Genomic DNA, 17,048 nt, shown 5'->3' with positions numbered 1-17,048 from the left:
GGACAAAATATTACAAGCAAATAAATAAAATAAAAAACGTAAAACATGTAGCAACAAATACAATTTACACGGAAAAACCACAATCTCCGTTCAGTGCACCACCAAAACATGATTGATAACCATTCTCATTTAATCGTGGTTCGGGCCTTGCATCATTTTTCTAGTTCTGATCACCCCTTTCAGAAACTTTAGTAATATGGTCACTACCCATTTCATCATACAAAAGTTACAGCTTGATAAAAGCGGGTCGGCAAGTTCTCAAGCCTTGTGGTTTCAGGAAAGACAGAATCCATCTTTTCCTGAGTGAGGTGAACAACTTGCAGAAGAACATGATGTGGATTGTTGCCTGTGTTGAAATATCGTCACAGGGACAAGGGCATAGAGAGCGTGACCAATCGTTAATCTGGGGAAAAGTAACCAGGTTGTGAAAGTTGCCTTAACATAGCTGCGTCAATAAAAACATGTCATATTTACTGGAAGTACGTAATAAATATGGTTGTATCCCAGTCGGAGTCAGGAGCAGTTGGTTGGCTCCCACTGAAGGTTTCATGATATTAGAGGACAGCCTGATCATCTCCAGGTGGTTTATGCATATTGATTTTAATTCCCTCCTCGTAATAAGGGACAGGCTATACGGATTAGCAAAAAACTCAGGATGGCCTAAGTCGCACATAAAGTTTTAATATAGGCAAGCCAAGGGATACTTTTTACTTGTGGCATGTTCAGGCAGTCTAAAAACACATCCCGGTTAAAACCTGTGGTCACATCTGTCCAGACCTTATGCCACTCGGCTGTATTTTAATAAGATCAGACCGGTATAGCAATCCCAATTCAGAATGACAAATATACGTACCGTACTATCAGAAACAGCTAATAGGTACCCCAAAAACTGATTTTCAATTCATTGAAGGGACTCCACGTGTACATATCCCCAGATGCCGGCTCCATACAGAGCAACTGAGATGCATTTGGCTTTGTAAATTGTCAATAGATCCTTGATGGGACGCTGACCCAGTCTCCTAGCGAAATTAATCAAGGCGCCTATAGCTTTTGTGAAGAGTAGTTTTCTACAGTTTACGGCTTTTACCCATGTGCCCCGTTTAGCAAAAACAATGCCCAGGTATGAAAACTTATCAACAAATTCAAGTTTTCCTTTACTTTTTTGGCGGCCAGGAACGGAGCATTTACAACCTTCCAAAAACCTTTCATATCCTTTACGGCAGAATCCTGCTTAAGTGCCTGCCATATTTCAAGTCTAATGGCCTCTTTGCGTTTTTTAAGAGATGTTATATGCCTCCCTAGCCCATTTAACTGCTTCCCGATCTCCTCGACTCATGCAAGGCAGATTTCAAAGGTGCTTGTGACTTGCTGCACTGGGAATCAAACCAGCCTGACATACTGTTGGTTATGCTTTTAAGTTTGTTTTGAATTGCCTTTGAGATATTACGAAAGGAGTTACAAATGATTAGGTCTGTGGCCGTCTCATCCAAACAATTCGAGAAGTCTGCTTTGCAAGTAGTCAGATGTGACTTGGTTAGTTGTAAAGTGTCTAGCCCTGCCCATTTGATAGTATATCCGTTGGGCCTGTTAATGACAATATCTTTTAAGGGCTCGATTGGCAGAGATCCTGTGGATAGTGCTCGAACTGGCAATTGTAGAGTAAAATTAATTGGAAAATGATCGCTAAAAGCTACATCATTAGTGTTAAAATTGTAAATTCTGTCAGCGTATCTATCTGATATTAAAAAAAGTCAATGGTAGATAACAACCCACGACCGTTAAAAGTGCTACTAAACGGTATGGGCGGTGAGCAGAGATTATTGACAAAGCCTAGGTCCATGGAATATTTAATCAAATTCAAGGTTTCCCCAGCAGGAGAATGAGAGAAATGGGATAAATCTATAACATCCTCGGGTAGCAAGCCACAGTGACCACCTTCCATATAATACAGGGGCCCACGTTAAAATCCCCTCCCCAAATTATGCAATGATCTTTGGATGTGTTCCCTAGGCTTGCGTCCAGATCCACCTGTACCTCCCTAATAACTTCCCTCATACCTGAGGCAGGGATATTATTATAAAAGTTTAAAAGGACAAACTATGATGTTTATCAATATGTATTTTTAAGATCTAGTAATAGATATTAGATGCAACAAGGGACATCCTACTTGCATTCAGCCTGTGGGATATGAAGATACTTAATCCACCCTTATTCCTCCAGTGGCTGGAGGGCACTGCCGCAGTAAAGAAAGATTTAAACCCATTAATATGTATAATTTCAGTTGCCCATGTTTCCTGAAAGCACAAAACGTCAAAATCATAAATGAATTTAAACCAATCGAGAATAGACAGTTTGGAAATGAGGCCTGCCACATTCCATTAAAAGCACGTTTAATAGACCATACCTGAGATCTCCCTCGCTTACACGCTTGGTAGAACCGTTATCCACGCTGGTTACTTTGGGATAAAGCACAGCGTCACTTAAGGAGCATGGGTGGCTAATGTTTAAATCTATTGTGTGGAGTCCCAACTCGTTAATATCAGTAGCTGGATTAGCATCCGCCACTGGGCCCGCCGGTGAGACATTATCAGGTGGACACAAATTTTGATAAGTGGGAGAGGACTCAACTAGATTTTCAATACTAAGTCTGATGTTAGAAATAGGGTTCATTTGATCCATAGATACCAGATTTAAGATGGGGTGGATATTTTTTGTGGTCCTGCTTTGTGCCACAGGAGTAGGTAAGTGAACTAGTCAATCTATAACTTCTAAAGAAGGTAAAATATTGAACCTGTTGTGAACAGGTAAGATAAACTGTTGATGGGTATTAGTGGTTATTGGTCTCCCCTGTAAGGACTGATAAGATTGATTCCTAGGGGGATAAAAATACCCCAGGGACAGGACATGTATTCCAGATGTTGCTATCAGATCTCTACCAAGTCTACAGAGAATCTCGTGTACCAAATATGTTGATTTAAACGTACGAACAACAGAGTCCCCAGGGAGTGTGTTTCCCCTTCTTCCTACCCAGCCTACCCTTCTTTCCATTTTAAATTCAGTGAACAAGGACTCTGTGAGCCCGGTTTTAGTCCCGAGCCAGCAGCGTGCCTTGTTTCTCAACTCCTCCCAAGATTCGGTTGCCTGCGGGACGAGGGGCGGTACATTAGCTAAAATTATGGTCAATGGAGTGGCTTCAGGAGGCAGGTTCAAGTTCGCCTCTACTTTCTGCATAGAGACAGCGGACGAGATAAGTGGCAGGACAGTGTCAGGGGGCTTAACATGAGCAGGGAAAGAATTTAATGTTGGCCTGGAGGTACTCTTTGATTCTATGGGTACGTTATATAGAACATGAGGGGACTTGCCCTACAAGGGGGAACTATTATTCTACCATCCGATACTGAATGGTTATGCAACACATTTCCAGCATATACTCCTTGACCACTACGTAACATGTCCGTAATTGCCGTTATCCTAGCTAACACATTTTCGAGTGGTGCTATGTCAAGTCAAGTCAAGTCATAACACTTATATAGCGCACTACATACCCAGAGGGTTTCAAGGCGCTTAGGAAGGGGAGGTGGATTATTTGTCAAATATCCACGTTTTAAGCTGCTTTCTGAACGCTAGGTGATTCTGGGTGAGGCGAAGGTAAGCGGGGAGTGAGTTCCATGTTTTGGCAGCCAGGTATGAGAAGGATCTGCCTCCCATGGTGGTCTTGTTGATGCGAGGTACAGTGGCGAAGGCTTGGCTGGAAGAGCGCAGTTGGCGGGAGGGGGTGTAGAAGGACAGTCGAGAGTTGAGGCAATCTGGTCCGATGTCGTAGAGTGATTTGTGTGCGTGGGTAAGCAGTCGGAAAGTAATCCTCTTATTGACGGGTAGCCAGTGGAGGTCTTTAAGGTGACCAGAGATGTGTTCGTTGCGTGGGATGTCTAATATGAGTCTGGCTGAGGCGTTTTGGATTCGTTGTAGTTTCTTCTGGAGTTTAGCGGTGGTACCTGCGTAGAGGGTGTTTCCGTAGTCCAGTCGGCTCGTGACTAGAGCGTGGGTGACTGTTTTCCTTGTTTCAGAGGGGATCCAGCGAAATGTTTTTCTGAGCATGCGAAGAATGTTAAAGCAGGAAGAGGATACGGCGCTGACTTGTCTGTTCATTGAGAGTGAAGAATCCAGGATGACGCCAAGGTTCCGTGCGTGGTCTGTCGGGATGGGTGCATTTCCGAGGGCTTCCGGCCACCAGGAGTCGTCCCATGCAGAGGGGGATTTACCTAAGATGAGGACTTCTGTTTTGTCTGAGTTCAGTTTCAGACGGCTTTCTTTCATCCATTCGGCGACTTCTTTCATTCCTTCGTGTAAGTTAGTTTTGGCGGTGCTGGGGTCCTTGGTGAGAGATAGGATCAGTTGAGTGTCATCCGCGTAAGAGATGATGTTGAGGTTGTGTTGGCGGGCGATGGCCGCGAGGGGGCTCATGTATACGTTGAAGAGGGTGGGACTGAGTGAGGATCCTTGTGGTACGCCGCATATGATTTCAGAGGCCTCGGACTTGAATGGTGGGAGGCGGACTCTCTGGGTTCTTCTGGTGAGGAACGAGGTGATCCATTCCAGTGCCTTTCCTTGGATACCGATGTTTCTGAGGCGTTGTAAAAGGGTGCTGTGGCAGACTGTGTCGAAGGCTGCAGAGAGGTCGAGGAGGATGAGGGCAACTGTGTCTCCATTGTCCAGTAGAGTTCGAATGTCGTCTGTTGCTGCGATGAGGGCGGTCTCAGTGCTGTGTTTGGCTCGGAAGCCAGATTGTGAGGGGTCGAGTGATTTGTTGGCTTCGAGGAAGGCGGAGAGCTGGTTGTTGACAGCTTTCTCGATGACTTTGGCCGGGAATGGAAGAAGTGAGATGGGGCGGTAGTTTTTGAGTTCGGTGGGGTCTGCTGTTGGTTTTTTCAGAAGGGCGGTGAGTTCAGCGTGTTTCCAGTCTTCTGGGAAGGTAGCGGAGTTGAAGGAGCAGTTGATGACGTCTCGGAGGTGCGGAGCTATGACGGAGTCTGCTTTGTTGAAGATGTGGTGGGGGCATGGGTCTGTGGGGGATCCAGAGTGGATGGAATTCATCAGGCGGATGGTGTCCTCAGTGGAGATTGGGTTCCAGGCGTTAAGGGTGTTAACGGGGGGAGGATGGTCAGCTGATGGTAGGGTGGGTTGCCTTCCGGGTTGGTTGTCAAAGCTGTTGTGGATGTCAGCAATCTTGTTGTGGAAAAAAGAGGCTAGGGAATCGCAGAGGGTTTGAGAGGGGGTGATGTCGTTGGAGTTGGCCGAGGGGTTGGAAAATTCCTTGACGATGTTGAAAAGTTCCTTGCTGTTGTGGGCGTTGTTGTCAAGTCGATCTTTGAATGCTGTTTTCTTGGCTTTTCGGATCAGTTGGTGGTGAGTACGGATGGCGCTTTTGAAGGCGTCCTTGTTGCTGGTGGATGGGTCTTTTTTCCAGGCCTTTTCAAGGGAGGGACTCTCCCCCGTGCCAGTGGCAGGCTGTAATGTCTCATGTAGGCCGATCATTTTGCTAATAGCAGAGTCCAAATGTTCCAGGCGCTGTTACCAAACAAGTTGTTTAATTGTGCGAAAACATTGTCCAGGGTTAGACCCCCCCCCCTCCCACACCACAATGTCCACCGCAGAGTGCCCTGGAACACTGCATACAGAGGGGGTACGAGTTTGAGTCCCCTCATGGGCATTTTAACGGCGCAGTTTTTTAGATCTCGCCCTGGCAAAAGCGCGTTCTCGCTGCGAGAACTATAGCCGTCGGCTCAGCCGACAACGAGTGGAGACAAGAGATGGCTACGCACGCAGCATTGTCAATGGGAGAGACAAGAGCTGTTCACGCGCGCAGGATTGTAAACGGGATTTGGTCGCGCGCGTGAGTCAGTCTGCAATTCAGACTCTGAGCAGCTGATGTGCACCCTCGCGGCGACGGAGTCTTGTGCGCTCCCACCGCGCTTTCAGTGTCGCGACCGGCGATCCAGGGAGCTCCATGCACCACGGCCGCCGCCGCCATGAAGATCCGGGGGGAATCCATGAAAATGCAGCCCTCAGCCCCCAGAGCAGCGGTAAGCGGGCTTCGGGAGCTTCAGTGTGAAAAACGATGCCTCGAGCCCCAGTGCCTCCCAGTACTGCCCAGAGCCAGCCCTACGCACACACGCCCCGGAGCAACGCCTTCCACATGCGTGCTCTGGGGTCTTTATTTTTATTTGCAATAAAGGGGCTTGTTTTAATAGAGAAGTTGTGTTTCACGGACATCGTGATAGCGGCCAGCTGTTCGTATATTATACTTGTTATGAAGAAGTCGACTTTCTGTAATGCGTTCGATCCCACTATTCCCCGTAACAGATACAGGCACTGTTAACAGTTTTAGAAGTTTCATGTGTTTATTTGTAACCCCTGCCCACCCACCCCCCAGCCGATTTCAAAGTTGTCATTCATTCTGATTCGCTGTGACGTTAGGCGTTGACAGTACATAGAGCAGATGATGAATTCGAGTGACATGCATACAGGGTGAAGCTGCATTACAATATATAACGGCTAGGAAAAGCTTACAACAAGAGACAAGACATAAAACATATATTTATGTGACTGGTCTCACATTGGTTAATAAGACGCAACTCGAGGGTTTGTAGAATGAGTAGTGCCCAACAACACAATGGGAATTATACTACATACCACCAATGATGTACGTAAGGAATACAAGTAGATGTGCGACCTAACGAGGTGCGAGATCTTTACAGGCACTGCGCCTCTCCTTCGCTTCCCTATAGGCTCTCTCAGCTTGTCCTTAGGATCCTCGGTGTCCTCAATGGGAGTGGTAAGGTTTTGCGACCTAGTTATGTTTGTCCCGGATGGAATAATTGTGATAGATGTGTCAATTTCAGGGGAAGGCTGAGGGTGGACTTGACGGGGGATTAGGGCAGTTCAAAGGGTCAGTGCCGGCAGCAATAATGCCTAGAGAATGGCGCCTCAACCCAGCTAAAGGTTCTAACGATAAGCGCCTCTCTGTCAGTTCAATCACGTGGCAGAGCATTGATTCTGCCCTAAAAATGAGGGCATCCAGGGTGCCCACCACTCCCTTGCTCTTGCTCATTTTACTTGTACCCCCAAGCAATGGCTCGCAGCCGAGAGTGAAAATCCAAGGAAGAGAATTAGAAGCGCACAACAGTCAAACAAAAAGGCAATAGGTCAAGGAATTAATTCCAGAAGTTATTAGTTAGTAAAGTCATGTGTGATCCAGTTAGAGAAATATCAATAATCAAGACAGTACCTAGTAAACGGCAGTTCGTGAGCAGAAACTACGAAAGTTGAAGGGGTGACCCAGCCCAGCCTCCTCTGGGTGATGACGGGCAAGGACGGGCCCGCCCTTGGCCCGCGCGCGTCCTGCGTAGCGGGGCCTGCGCCGAAATGTAAAGCGCCTCCAGGCGAACAGGCAGCATCAGCGTCGGCTCCTCCGGGTGCGGTACCAAGAGTTATGGGGCTTGAAGTCCCCCCCGGCATTGCAGCTCGCGTTGTCGGCTGGCAGTGCCATTCTGAGGGCACACATTGTGCATCCTTCCAGGTCACAGATCAGTTTTTGGACCTCACATTAGCATTGACAGACCTAGATTTGTGTATCGGCAGGGCCAAAAATAAAGGGCAGGAAACAAATTTCACATGCATTTGGGTATGCCTGTTTACCAGGCAAAGAACATTCCCTTCTCAACAGCTAGGTTTAATTCAGAGGGTACTAGTCCCCATTGATTTACCATTCTGAGGCGGAAGCCGGAGGTGCTGTTCACTCTGCATTTTAAACTTATTTGCATTTGTGTCAGAATCATTTTTTAAAACTTGTAATTGCACCCTGAGCTCATCCCTGTGTGAAGCGCTAAGCAGGCACCCCACAATCAGCTGACCTAGCGCTGTTTTCGTGGGACACTTTACTCGGCCGCCATCGCTGCTACACGCGAGGCCACGCCCCCTGCCAGGCCACGCCCACCCCCTCTCTCCACAAATGTGCTTTCCACGCAAGCGCAGCGGACGAGCGCAGCGGGAGCGCCGTTTGCGCGCCGAAGGCGCGCCTAAGGCAAGCCCGTCTGCGCCCGTCCGCGGCCGTACGCGGTCCAGGGCCACAACCCCTGCTCCACCAGATGGCCACATACGATGGAGCAAGCAGGATCTACTGAACTTATGCCACAATATCGACGATTCCTGCAAGCACAGTCTATGCGTGGAAAACGATATGGGTTGCGAACATTGTCACTTCTCATTTGACCTTGGTAAGAATACAACCAATATGGGCTATACCTTACACTGCGGACTGCTTAATGTACGCTCACTGAGAAAACACAGGTTAGACCTATATGATCTACTTACTGAGAACCAATGGGATCTTGTGTTTCTAACAGAGACATGGTTAGATAATGAGTCTACACCCTACGCCCTTGAGGCAATTCCAGGAGGGTATACTATACATAGACAGGATAGACCCACAGGCAGAGGAGGTGGAATCGCAATTATAGCCCGCAAAAACCTACGATGCCAGCTAGACAGCTCTCCCATCCTGGACAGTGAAGCAGGGAGCTTCACTGTCAAAGTGAACAATAACTACACGCTAAAGGGCATACTAATTTACAGACCCCCAGGCCCCATAGCCAGGTTCGAGGAGAGTCTGGTTGAAGGAATCATGGAAACCGCACTGTGCAATGACAAGTTTCTGGTACTCGGGGATCTCAATCTACATCTTGATAACCCCTCAGACAACGTCAGTAAGAATTTTGGTCAGGCACTGAAAGCCCTCCAACTCACCCAAATCGTTAGAGGCCCTACCCATCAACTGGGTCATCTGCTGGACCCCATATTTGTCAACTGGGGGGAAGCGGAAGCTATGACCCCAATTCCCATTCCTTGGTCGGACCACTATTTGGTCCCTTTTTCCATACGAATCCCTGGAAGCAGACCCCCACAGCCACCAGTCATGTACCACCTCAAACGGAAATGGGCTACATTCTCTCAGTCTAAATTCTGTGCAGAATTAACGAAAGGAGGAAGCCCAGGAGGGAAGGATGCTGACACGGCCAATGCTAACCTCTGCATGCGCATTAATCAGGCACTAGACTGCACAGCTCCTTTGTTAAAAACCAAATCTGGGGGACGCATAAACAAAACTGCCCCGTGGTTCAACGCTGAACTAAGAGTTCAGAAAACCGCACTAAAAAGAACCGAAAGAGAATGGCGCAAGACTCTCTCTGAAGAAACCAGAACTAATTATCTAATCGAGAGACGAACCTACCATAGACTAATCAGAAAGATGAAAACAGCATACTTTACGACTAGGATCAGTGAGGCTGGTAACTCGACGAAAGAGCTGTTTTCACTCTACAAAACTCTTTCAAGCGGAAACTCAGCTATTGTCCCCGATGACTGCTCGCCAGAATTGTGTGACAAAATCGCAGATTTTTTCTCAGATAAAATAACAAAAATCTACTCAGCATTCCCTACACAGCCCAATACCGGGGCAGACTTTGTTGAAAGCCCAAGGGAGTGGGGGGATAAACCAAGACTTACCAACTTTGTTACCCCTCCCACGGAAGATCTTCTCAAAATCTGTAGGTCGGTGAAGTCGGGCTCTCCTCGAGACCCAACCACACCCAAACGTCTGACGGATAGTCTAAGGGTGCTAGAACCATACATCAGACATCTACTCGATGTATCTTTTAGCACCAAGACAGTACCTAGGGATTGGAAAAAGGCGGTTGTTCTGCCCCTCAGGAAGAAACCTACCATCAGTTTTGAGAAACTTGACAATCTCCGCCCAATTTCACTCCTGCCCTACCTCGCCAAGGTGGCTGAAAAAACGGTCAATATACAACTAATTGACTTTGTGGAAAGGGCTGCCCTTTTGCACGACACCCAATTCGGATTCCGCCCTCGCCACTCTACAGAGTCCGCACTGCTTACTGCAGTTGAGACCCTACGTCAGGGGGTGGATGAGGGACACACCATGGCCCTCATCCTATTGGACCTGAGTGCAGCTTTCGACACTGTGGCGCACGACAACTTGCTACAGTGTCTGAACAACGGAGGAATATCCGAAGCTGCACTCCAATGGCTACAGTCCTTCCTGACAGGGAGAAGCTTCCAGGTTCGCCAGGGCGACCACTACTCGAGAGACATAGGTTTGGGACAGGGCGTTCCCCAGGGTTCGTCCCTGAGCCCAACCTTGTTTAATCTCTATGTCTCTCCAGTGGCTTCAATTGCCGTGAGTCACGGATTGAGCATCGTGTCATACGCCGATGACACGCAGCTGGCTATCTCCCTATCGCGTGCACCCGGTCTTGCGATGGACAGTTTCAGGGATTGCATGCAAGAACTTGCAACCTGGATGTCCACCAACTGCCTCAAATTAAACGGCAACAAGACCGAGGTGCTCGTTGTGGGGAGGAACCCATCTGTTTGGTCATCGGCGTGGTGGCCTCCATGCCTGGGTGAAGCTCCCATACCCCGCCAGGGAGTAAAAAACCTTGGCGTATGGCTCGACGCTGACCTATCTTTTGGACCCCAAATAGACCGAGTTGCAGGTGTTTGTTTTAGCGTCCTGAAAACCATAAGGAAGGTCCTTGACCTCCTTCCTATGTCAGCACGGAAAACACTGGTACACGCCCTTGTGACATCACGCCTAGACTACGGCAACCTACTTTACCTGGGTACCACCAGCAAAGCTATGAACCGCCTTCAGGTAATGCAGAACGCGGCAGCCCGTCTCATCCTAAAAATCCCTAAACGATCAGATACCAAAGCCGCTCTCAAAACCCTCCACTGGTTGCCAGTAAAAAGCAGAGTGGAATTCAAAGCCCTCTGTACATGCCACCGCATCCTGGCTAAGAAATCACCTATCCCACTCCAGAACTTACTGACAAGGTACACACCTGCCCGCGATCTGCGCTCCTCATATGGGGGCCTACTTCAGGTTCCTAGGGTCAAAAGGGCCCGTATGGACGGACGCTCCTTCCGTCATCTGGCAGCGAAAAGCTGGAATTCCCTCCCTCTCCATCTCCGTCTGGATCCATCCGAATCCAGCTTCCGCAAGAACCTAAAAACATACCTGTTCTCCAGATAACAGTTCACTGGTCTCCAACCTCACACAGAGTTCTTCAGTTGTAGCGCGGGGACACGCTTCCGCGTAACCAAGCGCTTTATAAGCTACCCTTATTATTATTATATTGCCATCTAGACTTTACCAACAGTATTTAAATATATAGAGCTCCTCTCCACCTGATTTGCAGACTAGAGAGAATCCAGAACACAGCTGCAAGACCATTCCTAATTTACTTATCGGGACCGTTTTTTCAATAGCCCCTTAAATGTTGCAGTGACTGCCTGGCTGTTATCTTTAAAGAATTGTGTATCGCATATTGATTTATCCGCAGAACTAGGCCCCTCTTTCTCCAGCACAAACAGTACCTATTGCCCGTTTCTAACTGCCTTTTTAGTTTAGATGTCTAAAATGGAAGTAAATTCCTGATAGAAGAATAATAATTGACAAATACTTCAAATTCTTGAGAGCATTAAAAAGCTGGCTCGTCTCACTATAATCTATGGCACCACCAATTAACAAAAACAATACATTGGGGAAGGGTAGGCATCCTCTTACACAATTTTATGTACACTCGCATTTTTCTGCAGCACCTCCTGCTTATGTATAGCTAGCTGTTCGCCACGCCATGTATTGAGAACATCTCTGCACATAACTATCCATATAATCGTAACTACAGTCAACAACCTATCTACCATGAACTCTGAAAAGGCCAATGTGAATTGTCTTTGCTTTACAGCCTCCATAGCAGTAGGAAGTGCTATATAAATAGTACAATGCAAGTAGTATGCAAGATTTCATTATATAGACATTGCAGGTATTTCGGCTTGAAAAAAGAATAAATCACTTACTGAGCAACTAAATCCGTTCATAAACTCATGCAAATAATAAGCACCTAAGCTTATAATAGAACACCCAGTGTGTGGCATAGAAATGGAGTTAACACAAATATTGTGATTGTTATAAGCCATTGTAATTAGAAAAATATCTCTGTGCTTTATCCCCTCCCAGTCTAAACCATAGAAATAAAACGCAAACTAGTGTTCTAAAATGAATGAGTCCATGTTACAGATATCTAAGGGAGACATTAAGAGTTTGAACCAGTCATGCATAATAAGCTGGAAGTTTAGGACTTCCGTCAAGGATTCTACAAACATGTTAAGGAAGAATACAGAGGCACCTTTATTAGGTTTTGCCTAGCCAATGCGTACGAAGTACGCATGCCCTAGGAAAAACTTAATGATATCTGTGTGTGGGGACTGGACCGTCCCCTCTCTCGCATTGGCTAGCTCCAAAAATGGAGGCTAGCCATTGGGAGAAGGCTCTGTCCGTCAATCCCGGACCAGATTCGGGGGCGTTCCCGAGAATTTTTGGCTTTTGGCTACGTCAGCCGAAAGCCTGTTTTCGGGAACGCCCTCCAATCTGTGCCGGCATTGACGGCACCCGTGGTCTCCTCTTCGCCTCTGTCCACTCGGAAAAGGGTAGCCGTGTCTAGATGTGATCTTTTAATCTCGGCTGGCCACAATTCAAACAAAACTTTTCCGTATAACTCTAGCTATCCCCTTTTTGCATATAAAAAAACATATGGCTTTGCCGCTATAAAAAATGATGGCTGGAAAACACTGACCCATTAATAGACTGCGGACTGATTATACGTTATTGTTCTGCTGCGCAGTCACGTGACGGCCAATGGGCGGGCACGCTGCCTCCAACTTATTAGGTGGCTGTACTACTCGCTGCCTCCAAGTTGTTACATGAAATATGCAGTTTCAATTTTTTTTTACTGGAGGTCCCGCTCTGTTGTGTGAGAGTCTGTCGACCTCGGGACGCTCAGCAATTACTACGTGGACTCCTTCCTGCTGCACGACAGCGAGGAGCTGGTGCAGTCGAGGTATGCAGCAGCGGCCGCCGCCGCCTTGGGCCCACTGGCACCCCCGGGCCGGCTGCCGGACCACGCCAAGTTCACCCCCTGCAGCTTCCAGTCCAAGAGCCCGGTCTTCGGCAGCTCCTGGAACCCCGTGCACCCAGCAGGAGGCGCTGGCACCGTGTACCACCATCACCACCCATAGGCGCCCGAGGCCGGCAGGTACATGCGCTCCTGGCTGGAGCCCGTGCCCGAGAGCCTCTCCTTCCCCAGCCTGCCCTCGGCCAGGCACTACGGCGGCATCAAGCCCGAGCCTCTGCAAGGCGCCCGCCACGGGGACTGCACCACCTTTGACAGCCACACGCTCTCACTGTCCGGCTACGGGACCTCCCCAGCCGACAAGCAGGGGGGCAGAGAGGGGACCTTCCCGGAGACTGCTGCGGGGAGTGAGGCCAGCGGGTACAAGCCCCCCACCGACCCCAGTAAGTGCACACACCCACCTACCGCTGCTGCACACTGGAGGGGCACCGCAAGCCATTTTCAAAACAAACCTGCTCTCTCACTTTATTTATCTTTACATTTAGATGACAATGTAACTCGACACAAAGGTGACACATTGTCGCGCTCAAAGCGTCGTAGATTCATATCTCGCCACAATACACATGTGTATTGGCAACATCTCCACGTCACGATTCGTTGCCACACTGCCCTTACCGGGCGTTCAGCACTGGCCTAGGCATGCATTGAACCACACGCATGACCTTGTCGGGAGAAACTCATGCAGACCCTGGATTAAAACACGAGTTACACACATTGTGTCCCTAGGCGTGAGGGTGTGTGTCTGCACGTGCGTGTAAGGATCCACGCGTGTGTAAGGTGTAGGTTGTGTGCGAGCGCGTGTGCTTACGTATTTGAATGCATATATTATTGTTTGTGAATACACAGAGTCTAGTGTGCTGGTGACTCTGTGTGTATGTGTGTGTCCATAATGGGTGTATATGAAAGGTTTGTGCATTTATATTCCCCTTCTAATCCTTGTGTGTGTCTCTCTCTGCCCATGGCTCGCAGTGTGTGGGGGGGCTCGCAGTGTGTGAGGGGGCTCTGTGTGGGTGTGTGTGGGGGGCTCTGTGTGGGTGTGTGGGGGGGCTCTGTGTGGCTGTGTGTGTGGGGGGCTCTATGGGGTTGTGTGTGAGGGGGGGCTCTGTGGGTGTGTGTGAGGAGGGATCTGTGTGGGTGTGTGTGTGGGGGGGCTCTCTGTGGGTGTTTGTGGGTGTCATTTGCGAGAGATTAAGCTATTGGCATTGTAAATGACAATGCCATTTATTTATGTTAAAAAACAACATAAATAAAAATAATGTCAAGAGCAATGCCAATAGCTCTAACTTTCAAAAAGGCAAAACCATTGCATTGTAAATGCTTGTTAAGTTTGGCAGTACTCGACTATGTTCAAGTAAACATTTATAAACCTGCATGGACTCTTAGGCAGTCAGAATAAATGTATGTGTCTTTTTTACTTCACAGGGCTTTGCCAATTTTGTATGCTGTCACACTGGACCTTCGAATATTTGCAAATAGTGTAAGTAAGTGACAGTGTAGTGCTTTACTTGTGTTTTTTGTGTGTTTTTAAACAGAATTTGTTGGGAATCCACATCCCAAGGAAACCATTGTGTAAAACTCTAAAAATATTTTCCCTCTCTTTACCCAAGAGTAACTATTTTAAGACTAGCTTCATTTTTTCCAGCAGTGGAACAAGAAGTACCGTTAAATTCAAGCTATTTCTGTTTCTCAGAATCACACATCTTTTTTACATTGAGAAAATAGGCATTGGCCTACCACCAGCCTAAATGTACATATTTCATTTCGGATTTTCACCCAAGTCCGAAAATATTTTCATAACCATTCTGTTCTAGTGCGAATCGTTGCTCCCCAGTCAAAGCGCAAAGTATGCGTTTTATCTTTAATATGTTGACTGTTGTGGACCTGCTCCGGGCATACCAACTACCTCTGCCTTCAACTTCCCCTTAGATGACCTTTTGCAACTAATTGTTGGATCATTCAGGTGCCGATTCATTGCATCTTAAAGAGAACATTCACCTATCACTATCCTCCACAGGGAAATTAACCCATTAAATTGTATTGCTGTGGCTTCACATAGTTTTTTCCCTCAAATATTTACCATTTACAAAAACCAAGCTAAATCTAATTTCTCTAACGTGAGAATATGTGCAATGTAGCCTATAAACATTTGGAATTAGTAAATGCTGCCATGAATTTGTGGCAAAATGTATGACTCCTATAGTAGTTAGGCCTGTTTGCCTAATTTTCATAATTTCGAGCAGGAAGGACTTTTTCATAAAATAGACATTTTTAAGTACCCATCCCAGGAAATATGTATGTATATATGTTTTTGTGTGTAGACAAGTGCATATGTGTCTATACAAGTGTATATGTGTGTGTATATGTATATATGTGTATGTGTATATATATATATATATATATATATATGTGTGATGTGTATGTATATATATGTGTGTGTATGTATATATATATATGTATCTATGTATGCGTGGATTGTGATTGTATTTCCGTCTAGGTGTTTTTGTTTATTATAAGGTTTGCAGAAGTAATTAGAAACCCATATGGCAGGTACTCTAATTTAACAAATGTATGTTTTTTGGAATTACCCACTTGGGAAAGTTGAGTATAACTGGGGATGAAGACATTTAAATGGCACAACTTTATTGAGACACCTACATTTGAGTGGGACGCAGTAAGCCCAGAATTGATTGCTTTAAGGCCCACTGAGGTCTACGAGTTGTTGTTAACTGATACTTGATGATAGCGGCAAACAACAAAGTTAATATTTTCTTCCGCTCAGCGATTGGGCACAATGTTATAGATATTGACATGTGTTAAACACTAGGAACATGAAAAAAAGTATATTTATGTTTGTATTTATATTTTGGGCACAAAAACTTAAAAACGTAATTAAGTTTTTTTAAATGTATCTTTTCTATGCTGAAAACTTGTGGTGTGATGAAAAGATGTAATGTTATACATTACAAGATGGCCGACACTTTGTTTGTTTATGTATCAGTCCACTTCCTATATCATGTTTTGGTCATATGTTTAAATGTCCGTTTCAGAAAGCAATGAATTAACCCGTGAGCAAGGCGGTTTCCGCCGAAACGCGTAGGGTGTTTTCTTTGGCTTATGATGCAAATAAAGAAACTTCTTTAAAGCATATCAGTCAGTCAGTCAGTCAGTCAAAGTTCTTTATTGCGATAACTTAATATCATACAAAGACAATGGCATAAAAAAACCCAAACAACAAATAACATAAAAAAGCAGTTAAAAACAATTAAAAAACAGTTAGAGCATTAAAAAAGAGCATTTCAGATAAAAATCAATGTACCATGTGCAAAACCTTAAGACTTTGTAATTGCGTGGTATTAAGGTGCAATAATAATGAAGTGCATGATAAAGTGCAATATCCCGAGGAATAATCCCCGCATAAATGTTCTACTAAGATACACACTTTGATCTAAAATTCGTTAACCTGAAGTTGCCATCAGCCCGACTAGTTAATAAACAAGTCCGCACTCTTAAGTCTGGTATTCCTGCTTCTTATTGCTCTTACCAGGAAATTTGCCACGAAAAACATAATCCTGGGAGTTTGCAGCATTTGTAAGTAAATAAGAGCAGGACGGACCAGAATAAATCCCGCTTCCTTAAGTATAGGAACGAGAAACTGCCTCCGGGCATCGTTATAATAGCTACAGAACATTATAAAGTGCATTGTGCTCTGATCTGAAAAAAGATCACATGGACATGGCGGGGCCTTTTCAGGGGTACTCCACTCAGAGTAAAAACCCAGGTTAAAATTAAAGCATATCTTTGGATTGATGGCACTATTTTTTTTTGAGAGGAGTGCACTGTGGCTTTGCTGCGTTGAGGAGTTTTGACAACCGGACCGTCTCTGATCCTGAGGTGCACTGTGGCAGTAAGGGTCCCAGCTTTTTCTCAGCGGATGTGGAAAATGCTTATATGTATGTGTGTGCGTATATATATATATATATATATATATATATG

General features: G+C 46.2%; 1 protein-coding gene and 1 pseudogene across 3 annotated transcripts in view; both read left to right on the top strand.

The window, feature by feature from the left end:
• The window catches only part of PCID2 (PCI domain containing 2), a 321,918-nt gene that overhangs the window by 124,011 nt on the left and 180,859 nt on the right, over window positions 1-17,048 (top strand). For all 3 annotated transcript variants that reach the window (XM_086934305.1, XM_086934306.1, XM_086934304.1), the window contains exon 7: window positions 14,478-14,532. In XM_086934305.1, coding sequence (XP_086790431.1) covers window positions 14,478-14,532 — 55 coding nt within the window. The remainder of the gene's footprint in view (window positions 1-14,477; window positions 14,533-17,048) is intronic.
• LOC147697225 (homeobox protein Hox-A9-like) lies at window positions 8,684-13,692 on the top strand (annotated as a pseudogene).

The sequence above is a fragment of the Lissotriton vulgaris genome, chromosome 8, assembly GCF_964263255.1.
Source record: "Lissotriton vulgaris chromosome 8, aLisVul1.2, whole genome shotgun sequence".
In the NCBI taxonomy this organism is placed as follows: Eukaryota; Metazoa; Chordata; class Amphibia; order Caudata; family Salamandridae; genus Lissotriton; species Lissotriton vulgaris.
The sequence above is the reverse complement of the archived record's forward strand: the minus strand, read 5'-3'. Positions and strand labels throughout refer to the sequence as shown.